This window comes from Morone saxatilis, unplaced genomic scaffold (genome assembly GCF_004916995.1).
Source record: "Morone saxatilis isolate NCDOM2014 unplaced genomic scaffold, NCSU_SB_2.0 Contig21, whole genome shotgun sequence".
NCBI lineage: Eukaryota > Metazoa > Chordata > Actinopteri > Moronidae > Morone > Morone saxatilis.
Genome location: NW_023339774.1, coordinates 3649271 through 3672293, shown reverse-complemented (window position 1 = coordinate 3672293; position 23023 = coordinate 3649271). Strand labels below are relative to the sequence as shown.

At 38.8% G+C, this 23023-nt stretch overlaps 1 protein-coding gene across 1 annotated transcript in view; it reads left to right on the top strand.

Annotated features, from left to right (window-relative positions):
- Nucleotides 1–19797: 19797 nt before the first annotated feature.
- parm1 (prostate androgen-regulated mucin-like protein 1) overlaps nt 19798–23023 on the top strand; it is an 8934-nt gene continuing 5708 nt past the window's right edge. Inside the window, exons 1-2 of the mRNA XM_035667454.1 lie at nt 19798–19914; nt 22596–23018. Of these exons, the coding sequence (XP_035523347.1) occupies nt 19884–19914; nt 22596–23018 (454 nt within the window). The 5' untranslated portion in view covers nt 19798–19883. The remainder of the gene's footprint in view (nt 19915–22595; nt 23019–23023) is intronic.

Below are 23023 nucleotides of genomic sequence, written 5' to 3'. Positions count from 1 at the left end.
CTGTTTAGGACTGCCTATGTTGCCTAGGATCTCCACTGACTGGATCAGCAGCCCGGCTGACAGATTGAATGTATTTGCCTTACTCAGTTGGACAGTTTTTAAACCACATACAGACAGAGGCACAAAAATCCATTATTGAAAGTCTATAGATCATCAGATATTGATCACCTGTGTCAGTCGCCTTTAACTACCCAACAGAGGGATGCAAATTGTGCTTGTAATCCAAACCTCAGCTCATTTCTCTTAACTGTTGATACTGTAGAATGTAAACCGAGAGGGAGCAGTTGGCAAACAGCTCCATTCTGGGATCGGCCCAAATTTTCACCTACAAAAAGTTTAGGGCTGACACTTTCTGTTCGGTTGGTCGATGTGCTCTCATCCAGCCAAATTCACATTGGTCAGACAATCACTGGTGCTACTTTAATCAGGAGAAAAGCACCTCTTAACCCGGTATTTTTGGGGGCGGGAGGGACATATGCAGACCTGATGTATGTTAATGTATGCTATAATGTTAAAAGTTACATTGATTATGTATGAAAATAATCAGAGGCTTTGATAGAAGATAAGACCTATATGTGAGGAAGTTGAAACGCCCCCATTTTCACGACTTTAACTGGCAACCTGGAGATTGCAGGGCTGAACTTACTGAATGTCAAATGTCAAATAACCAGCAAAGATCTCTACATCGGCCCCCAGCCTCAGAGGACAGAAAAGCTGAGTGGATACATTTTATTTTTAAAGTGTGTGTGCATTTTATTACAGAATGCTACAGAGTAAGAAGGGCTAATAACGGGCTAGAAACAAAGGTTCGGGCTCAATGAGGCTCAATAATGTTACTGGTTGTCCGTGACCTGAACTCAAAGTTGGAAGCAGTGAGTTCTTCTTTTTTTTTTTTGTGATAAAAGACCTGTAAAATCTTCTCATTTGAGTAAAAACGTTTACCATTTAACATTATCTACAAGACAATATAATTCAGATTATCTGAGTGAAATTTGTTTGCTGATAAAACATACAAAAAACAACATATATATACACAAACTGCAGTATGTAGATGCAAAATAAACCTTTCCTAAATGAAAATTAAAGATTGGGCTACTTTTCCGAAGATTGGGTGGCTTCTGTCCAATCCGGCAACATGGATTAGAACTACATTCTTGATTTAAGAGAAAATTAATGCATCATTCAAAATGTTCTATACCAATAAACAGAGACAACCATTAATAAGTAAAAACATCTATTTAGACTCAAAAGTGACCGTGGCTGGTAATGAGAACAGTAAAATTCGTTCTCATTGATCTAGAGTCACTCCAGGATAAATATGGTCAATTAGAGAAAGAGTCGGTCGGTTACCAGCATGCAAAAGAAACATCTCATTAACTGAACAGAAACGAATCACTGGTTTTCAAGTAGTGACGGAGGAGGTATAGACATAGTGACTGTCGGTGTATGAGCCCATTTTCCTTTACAATCAAAGTGAATCTGAATGAGGGTTCTCAGATTGCTGTGCCTCAATAAAGTGAACTTTTAAGGAGTCCTGTTCACATCCTCCATAGTCACTGTAATGAGAAAGAAGGGATTATCTCAAGAGACAGTAAAAAACAGAAATATTAATCAGGAAAAGATGAGACAGAAGTGCAGATTAAGAGATGAGCAGAGTTACCAGCTGCCGATGTGTCTTTCCTCCTTCTGGTCAGCACTTGGGGTTAATGTATATTTGCCCGGGACTACCACAGCACATGTGAAGCCTCTGTGGTTATTTCTTGTGAGCGCCAGGCTGTGAATGAGTCGTGCGTGAACCTCAGGATGACGGAAGAGTGAAGGTATGGTAATACTACCTCCGATGAGATGAGACACAGCTAATTTCCCAGTGTTCGTCCACCAGCTCACATCAAGGAACCTCCACTGAGTTATACCTGGTGTGTAAACGAGCTGTCTCAACAGCTGCCTGCTCAAAGCCATGATAATAATTCTCATTACCCTCAGGTTTTAAAATGACTTTGTTGTGGCCGCTGAGGCGTCACACTGGCTGCTAATTACGTGTCATCACCAATGAACTGACAAAAAGAAATGTACACAGAAATAAACACGTGCACAGTGATTATGTTCCCATACGTCTCTTTTTATGTACATTTTGAAATTGCACATAAAAACACCAGATGGCCAGATGTATAAATGATACATACACACAGAAACCCTGCCATCCTATCTTTTGAGTTAATGATCTTTTAATTTTACCTTTATCTGTTTATGAGCTCTACAAATTAATCATTGATCGTCCTGCTGACGCTTAATAAGATGATTGAGATATTGTGCGATACCACGATTACGGTAACGAATTAGTAGACGCTATAAATATCTACAGCCGTGCGTAATGACAGCTGCTCGGGTGCTGTTGGAAAACCTAAAATTGCACTTCGTCCTTGCCGGTCTTCTCATTGACCGGTCTAATGAGAGGTGGAGCTGGCACGAGTGTGGATATGCAAACGGACGTTTAAGGGCGTTTCTACGTCCATTCACGGTAAACAGTGGGAATGAAGCTTGTGCACGTGTGCCCAGTTCCACAATGACTAAGGTTTATGAAGGAGAACTAAGATGAAAAGAATGTGTGTTCATAATTCTGTCTTTGTAAGTAAACACAGTTTTTACACAGTTTTCTGCATCCATTTCTGCTGTCAGTTACATTCACTGTTCACAATTTTTAGCACCTCAGCAATCCCTGGTACAGAATATAGACATATTCATTATAAGGCAGGGATCAGTACTCAGTATCGGCATCTGGAGGTATCAGAATCTGTAGAATTTGGTCAGATGTCATTGGCTGTTGTAGCTATTGTCATGTATTTGACACTGCAGGTAGCAGAGCCCAGCCCTGTCTCAGAGATATTAGGTTTATATTCAACTAATGAGCAACAGCAGATGAGTTTTAGGGAAATGTAATTCTGACTGACTTGTTTTCTATTGACATAATTAAAGCAACATAACATAAAATGTTGATACTTAACATATCAGTAAAATGTTCACTGACAATGTGTTTATTTATCAACATTTAGCAGAAATCACGATCTTTCCCTGACCTTAACCAAAGAGCTTTTGTTAAGTCTGGACACGAAACCTGTCACCACAACATAATTATGAAACTATTTTGTAACATACAAACGGAGACAGGGTGGCATAGGCAGTATGGACAAACGCTAGGGACGCCAGGATAAGTGAAAATTAGTGAAAAATGATCTGGTCACTGTGTGACTGGGAAAATACACAGATCAGTTCAACTCGGACGCTAACGGGTCTCTCTGTGCTCTCTGTGAGCTAGTGTTTGCATTCAACCAAATATCCACTGACTGATCATTTATGTAAATAAGTAATGACAGATGTCCAGTCTTAAAGCACTATCAGGATATTCCTAGTAATTTCCAAAATTACAGAGGGGCTTTTCTCAGCTTATCTTTTCACACACTCTTACACTTGAAACCACTGACAAACACCAGCAAAGGTTGAGTTTGTTGTTAATGGACCCAGTAATGCTGAGGTAAATATATTCCCTTCCAAATTACTGTTTAGCCACCAAAAACACCAAATGTACAGGTCTGAATAAAATGTATTCTAACGGTAATTTGAAATGTTGAACAGAAAATGGGATAATAAAAACATGAGGCGGTTTCTCAGCACATGGTGTATGACATTGAAACAATAAGTAAGACTCAGCCTCTGTGTGTGCACACCACATGGCGTTTCGCTATGACACCTACCGGGGACATCACCTCTCCTAGCATAAACATGGAAGATGGGCTCATTTGAGAGAGGAGAGTTATCAGGCGGCATCTCGCCCACACAGCCACTGATAGCTGCAATCAGCAGAAGGAGGAAGAAGGGGACTCGAGAGGGCAGCTCGTCAGCTCTGATAAGGCCTTTTGTATCACCTCTGATTGAGTTGGAATACTTAGAAGGTGCTCTGTAATGATAGCCATCTTGGCTAGTGCCTGTCCGGCTGTGCTGTCTGAGGATCTCGGCCATTTTGTATTCATGTGTGCGTTTGTGAAGAGCGATGGAGCGGAAAGAGAGAGTGAGGATGTGAGAGTGTTTGTGTAAGTCAAGAACTCGAGCTGGAAAATGTAAACACGACATGGCCGATTGTCCTCCATCAAGGAATGTCGTGTCGGATGAAATGTGAATACTAACCAGGGCCTGCTGGGAAAACATTTACATTGTGGGTGTTTGACTGAAGCTGCTATCTTAGAGTGATTTACAGTGACGGTAAATCTGCTGTGTTTAATTGACAATTAAAGTCCAGTGTGAAGGATTTAGTGGCGGTTTAGTGGTGTAATTGCAGATTAGAACTCCCTTGCTTCAATATCCCTTTCCAAGTGTGTAGGAGAAACTACGACCATAAAATGCAAGAAAAATGTGAACGTCCCTGTCACAAAAAAACAGCTGATTACACACTAATGAAATATAGTGTATACTATATTCCATTCTTGACAATAGATCCTCCTAAATGTCAATCCTAAACCTTTTGTGATTGAGAAATGTAAGCCCTATCTCTGTTCCAAAAGCTCTGACTGGGCAGGATATATTTCTCCAGGGGCAGGGCCTGACCCATGAAGGACAATGTCCACGCACACATGGCCATATATTGTAGTGTAGAAAAATAATAAAAATTAAAAAAGGAAAGAAAAAAAAGTTTTAAAATAATTCAAGCAACAACTTGCATCTATTTTAAGTGCCGCTGTTTGCTGGGGCCTTATTTCTATGATTGTTGATGGGAGTGGATGGCTGGTGCTTTTTGACTCGCAGCATGGCGGCGGTTTCCCATAAAATCTCTATGGCATAATGGAGCTGTCAAAACGTAGGAGGCCCGACCCAGCTGAGCGTGCTGCAAGCAATCATATCCACAGATGACTAAGGCAATCCTAATATTATCTGATGTTGTCATATGAAGCTGATGTGTGAAGAGTTTCAGTCCATGGCAAATACATTCCACATTTTTGTCATGATTTCTCATAGTGTGTGCTGTCAATTACAGTAAAAAGGATAGCCTACGCCTTTGTCACTTTAAAGCTTAATTAATAGGGCATTATGGATCCTCATGGATGTATCGACTCAATGATCAACGATCCAATATCAACATGCGGATATTAACTTTACTCTCAGGAATAAATCAGCAGTGTGGAAATATTTTGGATTTTGGGCACAATCCACACATATACACAATACAAGAGTGTATGTTCCAGATGCTGCCTGGTCACTAGGACTGTCAACAAATATTTTAAATTCGATTATATAATCAGTTCGGCTGATAACTACAGTAGCTACTGTAGCGGTTTAGCTTCCGAGGTGTGGAGCTGCGCTTCCAATTCAAGCCTCGCATCCAGCAAAGACAATAAATTACATTTATTACATGTACCACCACTAAAGCATGCAGAGTAATGGCTAAACATTTTACACAGAGCAACAGAGAGCAGGAGAGAAAAGCCATTGCTAACCGTGAAGCAAATGCACTTTTGTTATGAATTAGCGCTACACAAATGAAACTGAATTGAAAAATACAATTGACCAACTTAGATTACAGTCGCTAAAATGAGAAGGCTACGAGTGCTTGAGCATAGCTAGTGTATGTAAATGTACAGCAGGCAATTGTCCAATGTAATGAAGAATACAACACAATGAAGCAGGTTGATGTGGACAACACAGAAGCACTCAACCAGCAATGATACGCTGACCGCAGCATGTCAGAGGGGGTCACGTCTTTAATGTTATGGACTGGTTTATAGACGTAATGTGCAAAGATAGATAATAGATTAGGTTGAATAATATGTGATTTTTTATAACGAATAATCAACATTTTTGACAACAACCCTGTGTTGCACTTAAACATGAGAACTGTGGCACATTGTAGTAAACCACAGAAAGTCAGGGTTTTTTAGTTTTTATTAAAAAGAATAGATTGTTAACATATATCACCAAATATCCTATCATTGTCCAAAGAATCAATACAATATTGTATTGTGCTGAAACTTTATTTTTTTATATTTATACCCCTACTAATTAAGTTAAAAAAAGCATCTTAAGTTACTAAACCGGGAACTCCTCAAGTTCCACCAGATGGAGCAGAAGCATGTGGCTGAGGAGAACAATATGGGTGTAGTTTGAATGGATGGATAGATGGATGGAGCTACTGTCTGTGTTAACTCAGTTTCATGGTCCCACCCTGTTCCCACATCTGTGTGAGCTATTTTCTCCCAGTTTTAAGTCAGAACCCAGCTGCTGATCGTGGGGCTCTGCCTGTTGGTGGAAAAAAAAAAGCCTGTGGCTCATTTTGGCCTGGGACTATAAACCTGCAAGGTCTGTGTGGAAAGCCTGTCCCCCAAAGCGTCATTCTCTTTGGACTACATATGGAGAGGAGAATAGTATAGTTGGAATTCAGAGGTCTCTGAAAAGCAGTGAAGGCAAAAGTGTATAACCCCACTGTAAGGCTGTAGTGCTCATTATACTACGGACATCAAAACTATTGGGTGAAACAAATTTGATATTCGTAAATGCTTCACACGATAGCAGGGCAAAAAAATCGCCCAGAGTTTGGCAGTTTGTCGTAAGAGGAAAGGCCATGTTGTTAGCTAAATAAAAAAGGTTTGCCTTAAGCATGGTGGCCTTATGCAACATTCAGCTAAGACGATATTTCACTATTTGTGTAGCTACGGTACCTGGGTTTTGGGATCGCAACCAAAAAGATACTTTTTGCGATATTTTACTGAGAAATATAAACATGTTTACCTAAAAAACCCTCTCCATTTAACAAAAGAAACCAATATCCTAAAATGTTAAACGTTGTCTCAGCCAATGCAGTCTAAAATGGGCCAAATTTTGATCAAAAATAAATCAGGAACTATCAAAACAAAGTAAACTTTCAAATCTGTCCAAACAGTACTGATGTTTGACAGAGCTGGACTGGAAATATAATTCAGGCTAAGAATGTCAGCCCAGGACAATTTTCACAAACCAACCCACCACATATCCTGTAACTGTTTTGTTGAAATGTGTCTTCTCTTTACTGCTTATTATTACACACAAAAACTGCTTGACAAAAAAATCTCAAATAGTTAAAAACTGAGAATGAAAGATCCCCAGTGGGCCACAAGGGCCGGTGAAAGGCTTGGTAAACACAGTCATTTTAAAATAGACCAAATAGACAATGCCGGCTACACTCACAGAGGCCACAGGAGGTTAGGATTGGTCACTTGATTGATGACGCAATTATGTTTGACCTTTTGACCCAACCACGTTGAGCACCGTGCCGAATTGCACACCTTTGTTTGATTTCTGTTTTTTATTTGTATTTTTTTTTATTTAATTTAGTTAAATTTAATTTAGCAGGGACAGTGTACATTAATAAAACATTTCTGTAAATGTGCCAGAGTTAGCCAAGAGGCTATTTTCCATCTGTTGTCCCTGGACAGATGTTACAGTTCAAAAGTTTAAAAGTGTATATTTTATATTTTTGTTATAAAAGGATATTGATCACATTCTCACATGATGAGGTTTGACCTCACACATTAGAACCATCGATCACAGACAGAGTGTTAAGATCTTACAGGGTGCTATGGATAGGACTAAGAAACTATGCGTCATACTGCATATAACAGGCCAGACCAAAACCAGTTCCTGTTTGAGATAACTATAAGGACAGCTTATCTGTTGCAAGCTGCAAAGCTGTTCAGAAAGAGGCCATTAGGAAATGTTTCATTAACTTTCTTGTCAATTTTTCCTCTAAACTGGGTTGACCAGCATATTAAGTTTGGTAAAGATAATTTTAGGAGTGGGCCTCTTTTGCATTTTTCTGTCATCAGAGTACAAACTTTAAAATGTGAAACTGAGTGGCTGTTATAACAGTATAAAGGAGCACAAATATCCCAGGGTGCTAAACACTCATTATGAGTTTGTTGACAAAGGTCAGAAAATTAAATGTGACTCTGGATTCCAGCACATAATTAATTTAGCAAGAAAGTGATGCCAGTAACAAACTTTTAAAAATCATTTTGTTTTGGAGTTTTATTATGAAGTTTATTTTGTATGAATTCATATTCATGCACTGTCTATCAATCAATAATCCTGGTCTTTGCCAACATTACTGACATTTAGTGATTTTGCATTACATCATATTTTGGGTATCTAGAATTGCTAGAATCCAGAATTACTACTAACATAAATGACTGTGAATATATAGAGAATTATGTGTATTTGACCAAAATAGTCATTTTAGATTTTTTCAAGATTATTTGCACTTGCAACAAAAGACTTAAAGGCTTTGTAATCATCTAATCAGCTGGAAAAATGCCATAGCCCACCGTCCTATTGGTTGCAGTGCTGTGAGATTTACTATATGTTTCTTTCATTTCTCAGACTAAGACATGTATAACAGACATACAATCAGCACAAGTTATTAAGTGCATTGTGTGCATAATGATTACAACAAGTGAAGTGATGCAAGTAAATAATCAAGCCATTTCAGCTTCTTATATGTACATTAGAAGGACCTGAATCTGTTGAGTTGTGTTAGAAGCAACCTTACGTCTCCTACTAAACATATTTGTTGCTGCAAATTAGTTGTGAGACAGGTTGGCCATGAAACTAGAGGCCACAGTTTGTAATATAGGCCTTTAATCAATATTCTGCATTTCATACATTTTCTGGAAGCATAAAGTAAGTAGCACTAGCCATAGATGTGTTCTATAGCCACTAAACAGCAGGTGATGAGACGGCAACAACATCAGTGAAAAGCCACACTGAGGTGGTTTGACCCGTTGCTTTATCCAAACTCTTTGTTCATAGCCTTTTCTACTTCAGTGTTTCTTTTCTTGCATTATTTTACAGCACAGTCTGTTGTACAGGTGGAACTATACATTTTGGCTGGTCTTTCTCAGCTATTCTTGTGCGACTGATTCGGTAGTTTTATCAGTATTTGCCTGCTGGTTTATGTCCGATCAATGAGTGCAGGCGAAGAGTGTGTGCAGGTAGGTAGACAGACAGTTTTTTGGGCTTATTACAGGCCTGTGACTGCTACAGATAACAGTTTTTTTCAGAGCATTTGATTTATTGATTGCTGACCTACCCTAGCTTTAAGTTGTAATCTTTAAACCTACTACAAGGAGTTGATAACTGGTTATAAAACAGTCTCAGTTTAATACTGATGCCTCTACATGAACTAGATAAGCACAAGACCATAACCAAGAAGATTGGCTATTTCATTACAGTTATTCTTAATGCCTGCCACTAAGTTAGATTCGGTCGGATTGTCCTTAAAATCAATGGAACCGGGCGGTGGAAACACTACTGCCTTTCAACAGGGCCACCAAAGTCAACACAAAATGAAAGTTTCTTGTTGCTGCTTTAAAATTTAAGTCCTGGTTGATTTGGTAACACTAGTACAGGTTGTATCAGCTAGTGCCATTTAATAGCTCAGCAAACACTAAGTTACTACTTTATCAGAAATGCAACAACAGCAAGTGGTGTATCTGTTTACAGTGCGGCCAAACAAATACTAATGAGATTCTAATTAAAGACTGTAATTCTGGATTACACACAAACATTGTCTACTTTGAATCAATTATGTGTGTAAAGGCAATTTGAGTCCAGCGCACGAATGGCTACGAATTTCTTCTATATATTCTATACTTTTGTGAACAAATGGACTTTGGCATACAGTGAGATAGAATCCTCTTGAAGTGCTCAAGTCTATGCAAAGGCGTAAACAAGTATAGACAAAGCCCCACACTTCTGTCTGTGGCATTTTCCAGGTCTGCCTTCAAATGGTGCAAGGTCCTACAGAAAAAAGAGTGATTACCTTCCATGAAATGCTTTATTCACTGCAAGAAAGTCTGACCTCTTCATAATCTTAAAATGCCACAGTTCCTGTCATTCACAGATCCCTGCTCATTTGTGCCTTCCAGTCATTTCTGCAGTGGGAAACAGATGGCATCATCCACTGCTGCCATCTGCCAGTCTGCACCAGCCTGACACAGGTTAGTAGGTTTTCACATTATAGAGAAGCTCACACGACTACTATATGGAAAGAAAATAAAAAAGGAAAAACTACTGGCGCAGTCATCTGAAACCTTTCCTAAATGTGTTCATAGATAAACTCCTAACATGTAACTATAGACCTGTCTGTATGCCAAAGGAATCAAACTTCACGTAAGTCATTCACGAAAGTCAAAGGTTATGAGCTGTGTGAGGAAACTGTGAGAGTAATTAAAAGAGAAAGGAAAAACTGAGGTGTGTGTGTGCGTGCACCATGAACCAGTAGGGGTTCAGGATTTGTTTATACAGTGTTCAAGTTCAAGTCAAGAGAGGAAAATCTAATTCAGTCAATTAAAACTAACAGATTAAGGTAATTGGGTTAGATAGACTTAATTAAATATCAGACAACTCTGATAAGGATAATGATATTCATATATAGTTTTACATCTACAGATAAAATAGAATTTTAAATTAGCATAATGTAGGTTAAACTAATGAATATGCAGCACAAAACATGTATACTTTTTTCAAGGAAATTCAAGGACAGTGGTGGTGAATGTTTAATGAAACAAGCAATATGTACGTGTAGAATTTGAAGACATTTATACCTCTAACTGTATGTAAAGTATGCTCCTACAGGGCTCTAAGTTTATTTTGATTATTGATTATTCTGACAGGTATTTCTCCAATGAATCCCTTAATTTATAAAATGTCAGAAAACAATGTTTTTTTGTCTCCTGACATCTCTACTGGAGAAGTGGACCAGGGACCAAACCATCTAGTGGATGAAAATCAGCGTTGTCACAATGACGTCATGATAAAAGATGAGGACTAGCTTCTCCTATAGACTAATAGTGCCCCAGAGAAAGTTGTTTTTGTTGCTATGAAGAAATATTTTTATTCATTTAGAGCCAAATGACAGATGTAAGTCCGACAACCATTCTCTTTTAGCTGATTTTAGGTCGCTACCAACACAAGAGTATAGAAGGATCTGTCTCTTAGGTGCTAAATGCTCCACCATGTTTGCCTCGTAGTGATGTATCCGTCGCGAACAAGCTTTTTCAAACGTCCGTGACCCGTTTTTTTATTAGTATTAGTATTAGTTTATAAGTAATACACGGCAGAATGATATGATGATCTCCGCGCTACAGGTGCTCTATGCATGCAGTTAGTTTATTTGTCTAGATGTCAGTGGTGGGCATTAACAAAGCACATTTACTTGAGTCCTGTATTTAATTTACTTTTTTACAGTACTTTACTTGTTTTGTTAGGGGTGTGTGATAAAATAAAATATCAATAGTTGTCCTCTTTTAATTTCTATGCTTAAGTTTTTATAGGTGTTTCTATCTGATTTGTGTAGTGGTTCTACAAGCAAGTGAGTGCATTCATTGGGTGGTTTCAGAGAGTTACAAGGGTCTGTAAATGGAATGAAAACAATTGGCTACAGCAATTTATTGATATTAGAAAATGTAATGTTTTACTTTTGAATACTTCAGTACAAGGGATGTATTGAATAATTTAAGTGATATATGTGTACACATAGAAATAGAAAGTCAAAACAGCGCTAAATAATAAAATGAAGAGCCGTTTAGGAGCCAAATGATTTGGCTCCCTAAAAAGAAAACAGAATTCCCATCACTATCGCTAACTGTGTCTGTCTACCCTTTGATGCAGAATATAGCAATCGCTGTCTTTTTGTTACTACAGACACCACGGTCAGCTTCCATGGAGTCCGCCATGTTGAACAACCATGTTTCTACAGTGGTCCAGAATGGATGAATCCAATATCGTTTTTCAGTCACCATATTTTCACTTAAAAAGCTCTAGGTCGTTAAATATGTCAAACAGTGTTCAGTTAGTTGCAGTCTGAAACTTCATCACTAGATGCCACTAAATCCTACACATTACTCCTTTCACGTTCATGTTGTACATGGACACCGTTAATTGTTCTTTTTTTTGGTCTGTTTTGTTTCACATAAAAGTAATTATGCTTGTGTATTATTGCTCTTATTAGTTGAAGTGTAGTGTCACTAATCAAACCCTTTTTCGATTGTCATTAGCAATGTTAGAAAGAGCAAAACTCAATTGGATAATGATGTCCCTGCACTCCTCATATTTGGTATCTCCTTCCAGCAGCTATTGATTGGTCATTGTCATCGAACCCAATCTTCACAAAGACCTTTGGGACTTCATCAGAACAATGTGTGAAACAGAAAGTTGTCTGGTTTCAGCTTGGCTGGGGAGACCAAAAGGCGCCCAGATGATCCAATATGTCACTTTATCTGACTGTGTCCAGGCTGTAGCCACTGCAACCACCACTGCATCAATCATCACATTCCTCCCGTCAATATAAATGCAAATCATACAATCTGGTAAGGCTGTGTGGATTATGATTTAGCAGTAGACTGTCTGTGTAAAATGATGCTGTGAAAGGTCACTGGCTCATTAAGTTCGGGGCGATTGCCAAGACTGGAACAGCGAGCATAAGGGGATGAGCTGACTCGTCTGTACACTGTAAAGAGCAACAATATTGCCGGGCCTTTTTAAGATGTTCAGAGCTGGGCCTGCTGTATTGGGTAGCAGCTGTAAGATGTGTCAAATCACTTACAGTGAGGCAAACCTGCACTAGAGAACTATGTGACCTTTTGTCATTTGATTCAATGTTTATATACACAAGAAATGTAGTTTATTTTCCATCTCATTTTATCTTTAGTATGACTTTCTTTATTTTAACTTTTTCATTTGCTGTTATGCTTTGTTACCTAAAATTCTAAATCAGGTGATAATAATTCAAGTGGAGAAAACTGTTTGGGGAACAGTTTTACAGTGGGAAAATGTTTGTGTGCTTAATGACTAAAGAGCACATGACTTGAATGAGTAATGACTAAAAAACACCCAGTGCACAGGAGTCCCGCTGGCCAGATTACATATTACAAATTAATATTTTACAACATGACTGGGCTTTGTTTAAGTCCCCTAGTGATGCAGTGAGGCACACACTCACAAATGTCAGGTTGGTTCTGATTTCAGGACTTATTTTAAACCATTTTCCATTTTAATCAAGAAAAGACTCAGCCTGGGAACCAGACAATCTGCCGAGCACTCATTTGCATCTGCGAATTAGGCTACAGGATTGATGGTTCCTTTTCAGTTTACAGAGGTTTTGGTCCTACTGTTTTCTCAATTATCTTAGATCTTTAGATCTTAATGGAAACATGGTTTCTCCTTATAAAAAGGGCTGAGAGAAGCATGATAAATAATATGTTTTGCAAGTAATAAAATAATGTTCCCATCAGCCTCAGCTGTACTAAGATGCATGTTAGATGGTTAATGTTAGCAATTACCTCAAGGCTCTGTTGTGCCCAGTACAGCCTCACAAAGCTACTAGCATTGCTGTAAACTCTTGCGCAATGCAAGTATTACGGTTTGGGAAAAATTGTGGTTACAATAGAAAACCAGCCAACATTAATCGCAGATCTGCCTCTCGCAGGAAAATGGATGTGCTACATTAAGGGCACAATACTTTCTGCACTGGCACTGAACGTCAACCGCGAGGTACGGAATCATCCAGGAAGGAAAAAAAGCACAGGGATTGAATAAAGTGCACTGGACTTTAAGACAAATCACTGCCCACAGCATTTTCTGACCACCCAGCCAGACCAGCCACAAAGAACACTGCTACAAGCCACGTGATCGCCCCCAGGAAGAAAGGGACACTTGTCAAAGTGTGTTCACCTGTCAGATAATGTTTCCCGTAGCGTGCCCTCTGTAGTTGGGGTTATATCAAAGGGAAAACAAACTTTGACACAACGTATGCAGTTTACGTTAAAGCAGATATAAATTAATTAAATTAAGTTTGATCCATTCCTCACACGTCTTATTTTTATTTTTGTATCAGTTGGTCTATTGGTTAACGCTTTGTTCAAGATACCTGGACAAATGATGACTAGTTTACCATTAAATCTGATACGAGTATTTGTGGTGTCCAGAGGATAATTCGATCCGATTTTTGACTCTCCAACGTTTCCACTAGTGGCACCATCAGGTCAAACTTTTGATTTGCTCTACATTGTATCTCAAAACCAGATTTTCAGGAAATTTGCTGCTCATAATCCTCCCCCCCAAAGGATGAATCTTTTACACTCCATTGGCTTCCTCTCTCATATCAAAATGAGAAAGTTTGGACAGAGATTATGCCATATTTTTGACTGTAGACCCTTGTGATCCTTCCTCTAGTGCCACATTCAGGACAGGCTTTACATTGTAAGGGGGTAGCAAGACATGTTGTTTGTTCTATCCAGCTTTTGTCCCACTCAATTTTTTTGGCATACATATACACAGGAACATGCATACAAACACACACACACGCACACACGGACGCCTCTGTTCTGGACTTAATCTAGTGATGGCTAAACTCCAGCCTCAATTAAACAGTCCATTTAAATTGCAGACCTTTCTCCACTCCAGGGATAATTACCCCCATTATTCTATTGATGAAGTGGCACCTGAAAAATCCCTTTAATGTTTTACCCTCTTTGTATTTTGCGGCAGCAACACGCCTCCTGTGTTGCATAAAGCAAAAAGTTCTTTTAAAAAAAGGTCATAATGACTGTGTGGGCACTGGTTCAACCTCCAGAAAACCAAACGTCCACCTGTGTCAAACTGTGCTAGAGGACCATTAAACTCCACCTGCTGCTTCTCTGTGCTTTTAAAATATCAATGTAACAAAGTCGTCATCATCTGTTGCACCTTCTAGGACTATCACTACAAAACACAGACAGGAATATGAAGTTATTCCTCCATTATTAGAGAAGTATAAGTCTTTATTATTTATTCATGCCAGCCCCTCCTTCACTGCCCTTCTCCACAGAGGTTTCTGTGGCACGGCAGCCGTCCTCATTTGTTTTGCAAACTAATTCAGGACTATCAGCAGCCTGGCCGATTAATTAGGCAATCGGTCGGGAGCAGAGGGAGTTTGTCACGGCGAGGTCACTGCATGGGGTTTCCATTATTCCCATCTCCCACTGAGGTGCATGTAAACCTCTTACTGTTGGCCTTGTTGACCCCCAGAATAAATGTCTTAACATTACTGTGCATTTAAGGGTTTTAGTTCAGGTCTTATTCTTGTAGATTCTGACTGTTGAGTAGCTAGAACTAGAAGTTTGGGGGTTTTTGTTACTGAAACAATTGATCAATTATCAAAATATCTGGTGATTATATCTGTCTATGGTGACTCATCAGTTCATAAAATAATTGTTTCAGCACTAAAGAAAATATTCATTGAATCTGCTGATAAGCACACAGAGCTAAAGACAAACATCAATAGCTGAAACGTGACATTCAGATAGCCAACCTGCTTTGAGACATTGGAGGGAGGTGCGGGGGGGAGAGCCACGAGGCAACAATACTGCATGAGGCAACAGGTGTGTGTCTAACCAGAAGTTAGTTACTGCAGTTTAGCCCATCTACTGCCCTGTAATAGATTAGGGGTAGGAACTGGCTAAAAAATGATCAGGGTGCCCAGATAGCTCACCTGGTACAGCTGCTGCCCCATATAGAGTCCTTGCTGCAGTGGTGCAGGGTTTGAATCCAACCTGTGACCCTCTCTCTCCCACCTTTTCTGTCACTTTTAGGCTGTCACTATCAATTAAAGGCAATAAAAGCCCCGATATAAAATATCATTACAATACTTAACCCTTTTTTTTATCTGTGGTATTCCTGTAATATTCCTAAAGCAGCTATAGGGACTCATTGATTAGAGGCTAACAATGGAGACAAATACAGTGTTGTCTATGTTTTTAATCTATAACTTCAGTGGTTTCAAAATCACAGGCCACATTATAGATGAATATGGTGCTCTCTTCTGGCTTATAGTATGAACTACAGACAACTTTAAAAAAGTCATAGCTTGATTATTTAATTAGTAATAACACTAATATAAGAACAACTCAAGGCTCTGAGCATTACATTTAAAACCTAAAAATGGTGGATCTTGAACACTAAAACTTTCAGCAACCAAATCTGTAGCCTACCACTACACCACAGGGTCAGCTGTGTCTCTGACAGACCAAATTGGAAAACTGACCTGTTGCAGTAACTTGTCAAGTCTATGTAACGACTTCCTAAAACACTGAAATCAAATACAGAAAAAATACAGTGCAAACATTTTCTGGTCACAGCAAGAGTTGATGAGTTGCTGCTTTTATCTGTTTTATATCATTGTCAATGCATTCTTTCTGAATCTTGGACTGTTTATCTAACCAAACAAGCAACTTGAAAATGACACATTGGAGACACTGATGGACATTTTTTAGAATATTCTGACATTTAACACACTAAACTATTTTGTTCCATGACTTAGGCACGGTGTTGGGCAAGTTACTTGAAAAATGCAAATACTGGTTACATCTGACTAATTGTGTTACTTAACAAAAATAATATGTTACATTCTGTTCATCAAGGGTTAGGGTTAGGGTTTATAATAAAAATCTATTCATCTTTCACTGACCTTGAGGTGTTAACTCTTCCTTTCCTGTCTTTGCACTCAGACTGCTGCAACTCCCTCTTCTCCATTTTATTCCAAGGTTTTAAACCACATTACAAAAAACAATACCCACCCAAGCATCTCTTCATCCAACCTTTCAGTCACCTGAGCATGGAGCACAAACTCAAAAAATACTCCCGATGAGTCCAAACTCCAGTCCAGAATATAGAACATGTTAAAACCAAGGCCTCCAGACTGTGGTAGGACCTTCCTGAGGAGCTACTAGAGAAGCCAATTTGTATTGATTGACAAGACAGTGAGACCCTGTCATTAGCCAGTGTAGGTGGTTTTTAGGACATTGATCAACTGTTGAGAGGAAGAAATATTCTCTGTGGTGCTAATGCTGGCTCACTTTGACAGGAAGGAAAAACATAAAAATCATATCTTTGCTTCTATAGTATTGAAAGAGTTATCCTGGGATAAATTGAATGATGTCAGACCACAAAGTTGTCTGTTCGTCGATAAAAATGTTCTCGCTGAAAGCTATAGACAACTTGTGGGATCTTTTCTTATGTTCTGTCTGGGTGAAAGACACATTAAACCACCTTAAAGTTCTCTTTGCAACTGTTCTGTCTGGGTGAAAGACACATTAAACCACCTTAAAGTTCTCTTTGCAACTGTTCTGAGGACAAGTTTTTACACTATCACTTTTTAGTCAAACTTTCTGCTCTCTGGCAAAAGAAGGCATCCTTAATTCCAGCGCAACACGACATGGTCAGTTCTCCTCCATCATGTTGTGGCCTCACCCCCAAGCTCTTATAATCAGTCACCTACAGTCACAATCAACCAGACACATCACTGCTATCCACAGGAAGCAGAGAGGACAGAGCTGCATGCAGTACAACAAGTCTACAATTTGGGGAAATATACTGGCACACAGTGATGAGGGTCAGCCCACAAACTCTGTTAGCATGTAAGTTAACTGTTCCAGAAGTGTTCACTTTTGTTTCAGTTGGTGCTAAGCTCTGAAATCTGTTTTCAATTTTATTTATATATTTATTTTTCTGTGTATAAATGATTGGATTTAATTCACAGGAATGATTTCGATGATTATTTTAACCTAAACCTTAAAAGATAGATACAGATAATAAATACTCACAAGAATGAAATATCTTTGTATTATAACATTACATTAAACTAATGCTGAAATATGTCTTGTTTAAATTTGCTTTATTTAAACAACTTCAACTGTACTTGTTTTGAGTAAAATAAAGCATATCATTATGAGACAAAACTTCCATTCTACCTATTCTTGGTTTAACAATAGCAAATGAATGATATACTTTTTTGCTACTTCATTTGAATTTGATATTAAAATTATACTGTTTATATTAACAGTTAATTTATTCAAGTGTCACTTTAATGGCACCGTAATACATTTAAAAAGGTCCAGTGTGTAACAGTAGGATCATAACTGACCAACTATCCAGCACTCATCTCCCCAACCCCCCGCCACCACTACAAATCCAGCTCAGTCCACCTGTGATGCCGATGCCAAGTCTACAGTTTCTACATAATCCACAGATTTAGTGACAGACAGGATTGGACAAAGTCTCCAGTATTGTTGTCAATCCAGCTTCATCATAGACACCTCCTGAATTTATTCTTTTTTCATAGCCACATCTACCACAGCACAAGCTCTACTTCAGGGCCTGAGCCAACATCTGTGGCCCAGACCACACCAGCAACCAGCACAGCAGCAGCCGCTCTTCAAATAAGGAAACTGTCTCTGTCAGCTGTAATTCCTCAGGTAAGTTGGTCAAAAGCCAAAAGTCTTTGCTCTTACAAGTCAAATATTGTACATCAGTACAGCAACTCTGTGAGGCTGTATACTTAATCACAGAGCAACACATTAACATGCTGATATTTGGCAGGTATAATGGTTATCTTAGTTAGTTTAGCATGTTAGCATCCTGACATTAGCCATCAACACAATGTACAGCTAGGGCTGATGGGGATGTCCTTAGTTTTTCAGGCATATGGTAATAAATAAAAGTAGGGCTACATTAAATCCCATTGCAATTATTTGGACAGATATTACAATCTGATTCACTTTTACTGGGAATGTTTTTTAATAATAATAATAATAATATAGAATAATATTTTTGCATCACAATTTTCATCGTCATTTTCACTGAACCTTTTAGAAAATTTTACAATCATGATTATGTGACATTTGTTGGAGTCTGTACCATGTTTTTCTTACATTTGGAGAACAAGATTTATAGGCCAAACAAATGGAATTGAATGCATCACAGCTGAGTTTTCCTGATATTTTTAGGAACTTTTTATACAATTCTTTGTCTGTATTGAATGTATTTATTTATTTAATATTTAATAATAAATACATCGTAAGAGGCTTTATCCTTGACAAATCCAGTGTTTTCTTCTCCCTGGCCATTGTTCCATTAGCTTTTTGGTGGTTTTAACTGCATACTTTTCTAATGCAGGACGATGCACAACACTTGTGTTCAGTTCTTTTTTACACCTTAAATAAATATCTAATCTTTCTTTTTTTTGCACCTGGTTTTAATTTGGCAGTTTTCTTCACAGAAATACACAAAATGCTGACATAGGCCAACTCTGTGTATTTTTTAAGTTTTCTTACATAAAGCTTTGGCGAACCCTAGTGGGGGCCCCGCCCCCGAGGTTTGGAACTACTAGTCTGGCTCACGTCTTTCTAACTTGTTTTCCACTCATTTTCAAACTTGTCTTCATCTCCAAACAACGCTGCCTTGTTGCATAGCTATTTTAGTCTAATTATTACTATATCTTTATTGTGTTTCATGACTAAGAGATTATCTATATGTTGTAATAATATTCTACTTTTTAACTGTCTTTGCCACATTCTAAATGTATGTGCTGCTCTCTGCTGGCATATACTAATAATTACAATTAAGATGTACAATTTAATCAGTCACACTATACAGTAGAACAGCACATTATAAGCACCTAAAGGAATATTAGTAAAACCATATTGAACACTACCACATGCAATAAGCTCAATGTTAATTTAAAGTATGTCAGAAATTACATCAAGCCATCCTAAAAGTATACTACCAATAGAGTGTGTAACCTTTAGTGCAACTTCCTGTGGTCTTTAGGTTTTAAGTCTTCATTACAACAGCTTCATACCATGACCAGGCCACCCCATGAGATTTTGAGTGTGACTCAGTCATTGTGTAGCCTCGCCCCCCGGCTCTTATAATCAGTCACCTACAGTCACAGGAAGCCACACACACTACAGCTGTCTACAGGGAGCAGAGAGCGCAGAGCAGCAGTTACACGAGTGCTTGTGGAGATACACAGTAAAAGGAACACAGTCATGAGGGTCAGCCTGAAAGCTCTGATAACATGTAAGTAAACTCTGACATTAATGCGTGCCATTGGATTTCTCTCTTTCTCTTTTTAAGATGTGCTTTAATGTAAATGTCTCGAAGAAGTCAGAAAACGGGGAAGGTCACAACACAAGTATGAAGATAATTCACTAGCTTTAAGGAAACTGCTGAAATAAGTTGAATGTCAGTAGTGGATGGTGACATTTTGGCTCAGGGAGATGGAGGGAATGCAGATATACCATGTTAAAAAGTTGACAAGCCGCACAACTACCATGTAAATTCTTTCATGCTCCATTGCAAAAATGTCTCGATTTGTGTGAGGTGAGTCATTCCTGCTTGTTTCATTCAGTCTGACATTTTTCACAATTCAACTTACAGCATCTTTTAAGAACAGACTTTTTTCCCGCTGGTTTAAAGATGGTGTTTATTTTCATTCAAATCACAAGCCATCTCTCCCTGATGAGCGTTAAGGCTACGTAACAGAATGCTTCTTTACTGTTTGATTTGCTGCTGCGCACTAAAATCTCACTGTGAGAGTACACTAGATATTTCCACTAGTGTTCATAACTTAGTGACGATTAAACTAATGTGCTCTCAGGCACTGACTTTGAATCTGCGAAGGACACTGTGTTGTTATAAAATGTGCGTATAGTGATGGAAGTCTTACATCACAGGATAATGTATTATCCCTTAGATTATTTCTGAAAGATTGAGACTCTCTGTTACTAGATGATGCTGAAAACAGCAACACAACAACAACACTTCTTTATTCATTTGAAGTCTGATCGTTCTAAAAACACCATGACCAGAGTACTAAGAACACATGAAAACTTGTGTGTCATACCTGATCTTTGCCCGGATTTCCTGGTCATTGGAACAGTGATAACGAAACTTTGTCTCTCGTCCTTAACCATTACATTATCCTGCACAAAAGAAAGTCCCAGAATCAGAAATATTTTATTGATCCCCAGGGCGAATTTGGGTTACATTACAACTGATCAAGTTGCTTAACAAAGATAAATATGTGTGCCAGTGTGATAACAATAGTATAAAGTGTGTTTTCAGTATTAAAGTTAGAGTCAACTAGAGTATTGCCTGTTTAAATGATTATTGCACAAATGATTGCACTATTAAGTCGGAATGGTACAATTGAAGTTATAAATTAGCTGCTGACAGGGTGTGATAAATCGATGTCCACGACGCAGTCTAATGACCGAGTTGAACAGTCTGATGGCCACAGGCAGGAATGACTTCCTGTGGCACTGTGGAGCATCTCTGTGGAAGTCGCAGGTGCTGAAAACCCCCGACATACTGGATTGTTAAAGGATAAAGCTGGCATTATTCTGTATTTTTCTGAAGTCCATGTGTTAGTCTGTCTCTCACTACTTTCTGACATGACCACCTTGTAGTTTTTATCACAGGAGGAAACAGTGCATTTGTTGGAGACTATATTCAGCAGTGGATTCATATTTGGTGGTCTAGTGAGAGTTTATGGCAGCAGGATCAGTTCATTGATGATTTCTTTTATTTTCATGGGATTAGTTGACAATAACAAATATACTGAATATCCCCTGCCTGATAAGTAAAAACTTTACTTTGATACCTACTCTAAGTGTCATGTGAAAATGTCTTTGCGTTCCTTGTGTTTATATATAAATTTCCTATATTTTTCCTATATTTATTTACAGTGGTGAATTTTAAATATCATGATAATCGTGAATCGTGATAGTCGTGAATATCTTCACATGGCTTCACTTGAACCCATCTAGGCATCTGATTGTGGGATTACTGTTGTACAGTTATTGGTTATACTCTTTTTAATTGCCAGATTTAGAGCTGTTCTGTTACCTGGCTATCTGCCACTAGCTTAGCACGGTTTATTTTTAGCCAGAACTTTAACTGTACCCTACCAGCTGCTAGCTTAACATTGACTGATTTCAGCCAGGAAGCTGACTTTTTCCATGGCCCACACATAACAGATTAACATCTGTCTGTTCTACATGCCACTGCAACTAGTTATTATTCAGATTTTGTTGTTGATTGTTGGATAAACCTACTGAGATGTACCATCTTATGCCCAACAGGATCGATCCAATAACATGCTAATGAAAGGAAACAACAACACAAAACGAAAAACAACAACAGTGCTGCAGTGCAACTAAAGTTGAATAATCAACCACAATGTAAAGTAAAGCACTATTCCAGCAATTTAGTATGGCACTTCCATAAAATTAGGGTACTCAAAATGGTGACAACAGAGTTACTTGTTTGGAAAGCACAGCCAAAGAAGTCATTGCACAACTGTTTTCACCAAGACCCCAGGAAGAGCGCCAGGCTTTGAAGCCAATTTGATATAGAGGCCAAACTGTGTAATTACAGTAATGGTGTCCATCACATGATGCACAGGGGCCTACAATGACCTTATAAGACCTACAATCTGGAAGCATATGCAGGAAATCTGGGTAATTTTATCCCGGGATAAATGCAACACTGATCAGCTTCCACAACAATGAACGAAGCTCTCCTTCAACACATCCATGATTTACAAAGATTAAGTAGGCCCTTCAAGATAGGAATATAAATATGAACAGGTGAATAATCATTCCACTAAGGTCTTCTCAGGTTCTTCATATGCTCTAATTTATGTTAAAAACTGCTGCAGGTATGCACTTTAAAACATCTTTTGTCATGGATTGCAGGTCTGCTATGGGGCTGTGCAACAGCCAACACCACACCTGTGCATTCATCATCTACCCTAGGATCCATGGCAACCGATAGCGACAAAACACATTTACCCAGTACAACTCCATCTCTAACTCCTTCCACCACCGATAACACTTCCACCCAGTCAGCCAGCACTGAGGACAAACAGACTCCTGACTCGACAACTCAGGACTTTATCACCGCACAAAGCCCGTCCACCAACACAAGTACTACCACCAACAGTATCACCACCGGCGCCTCCGTCAGCACCATCCCCAGCACCACACAAAGCAAGTCCACCAACACATGTACTACCACCAACAGTACAACCACCGTCAGCACCATCCCCAGCTCCACACAAAGCCAGTCCACCAACACAAGTACTACCACCAACAGTACCACCACCGTCAGCACCATCCCCAGC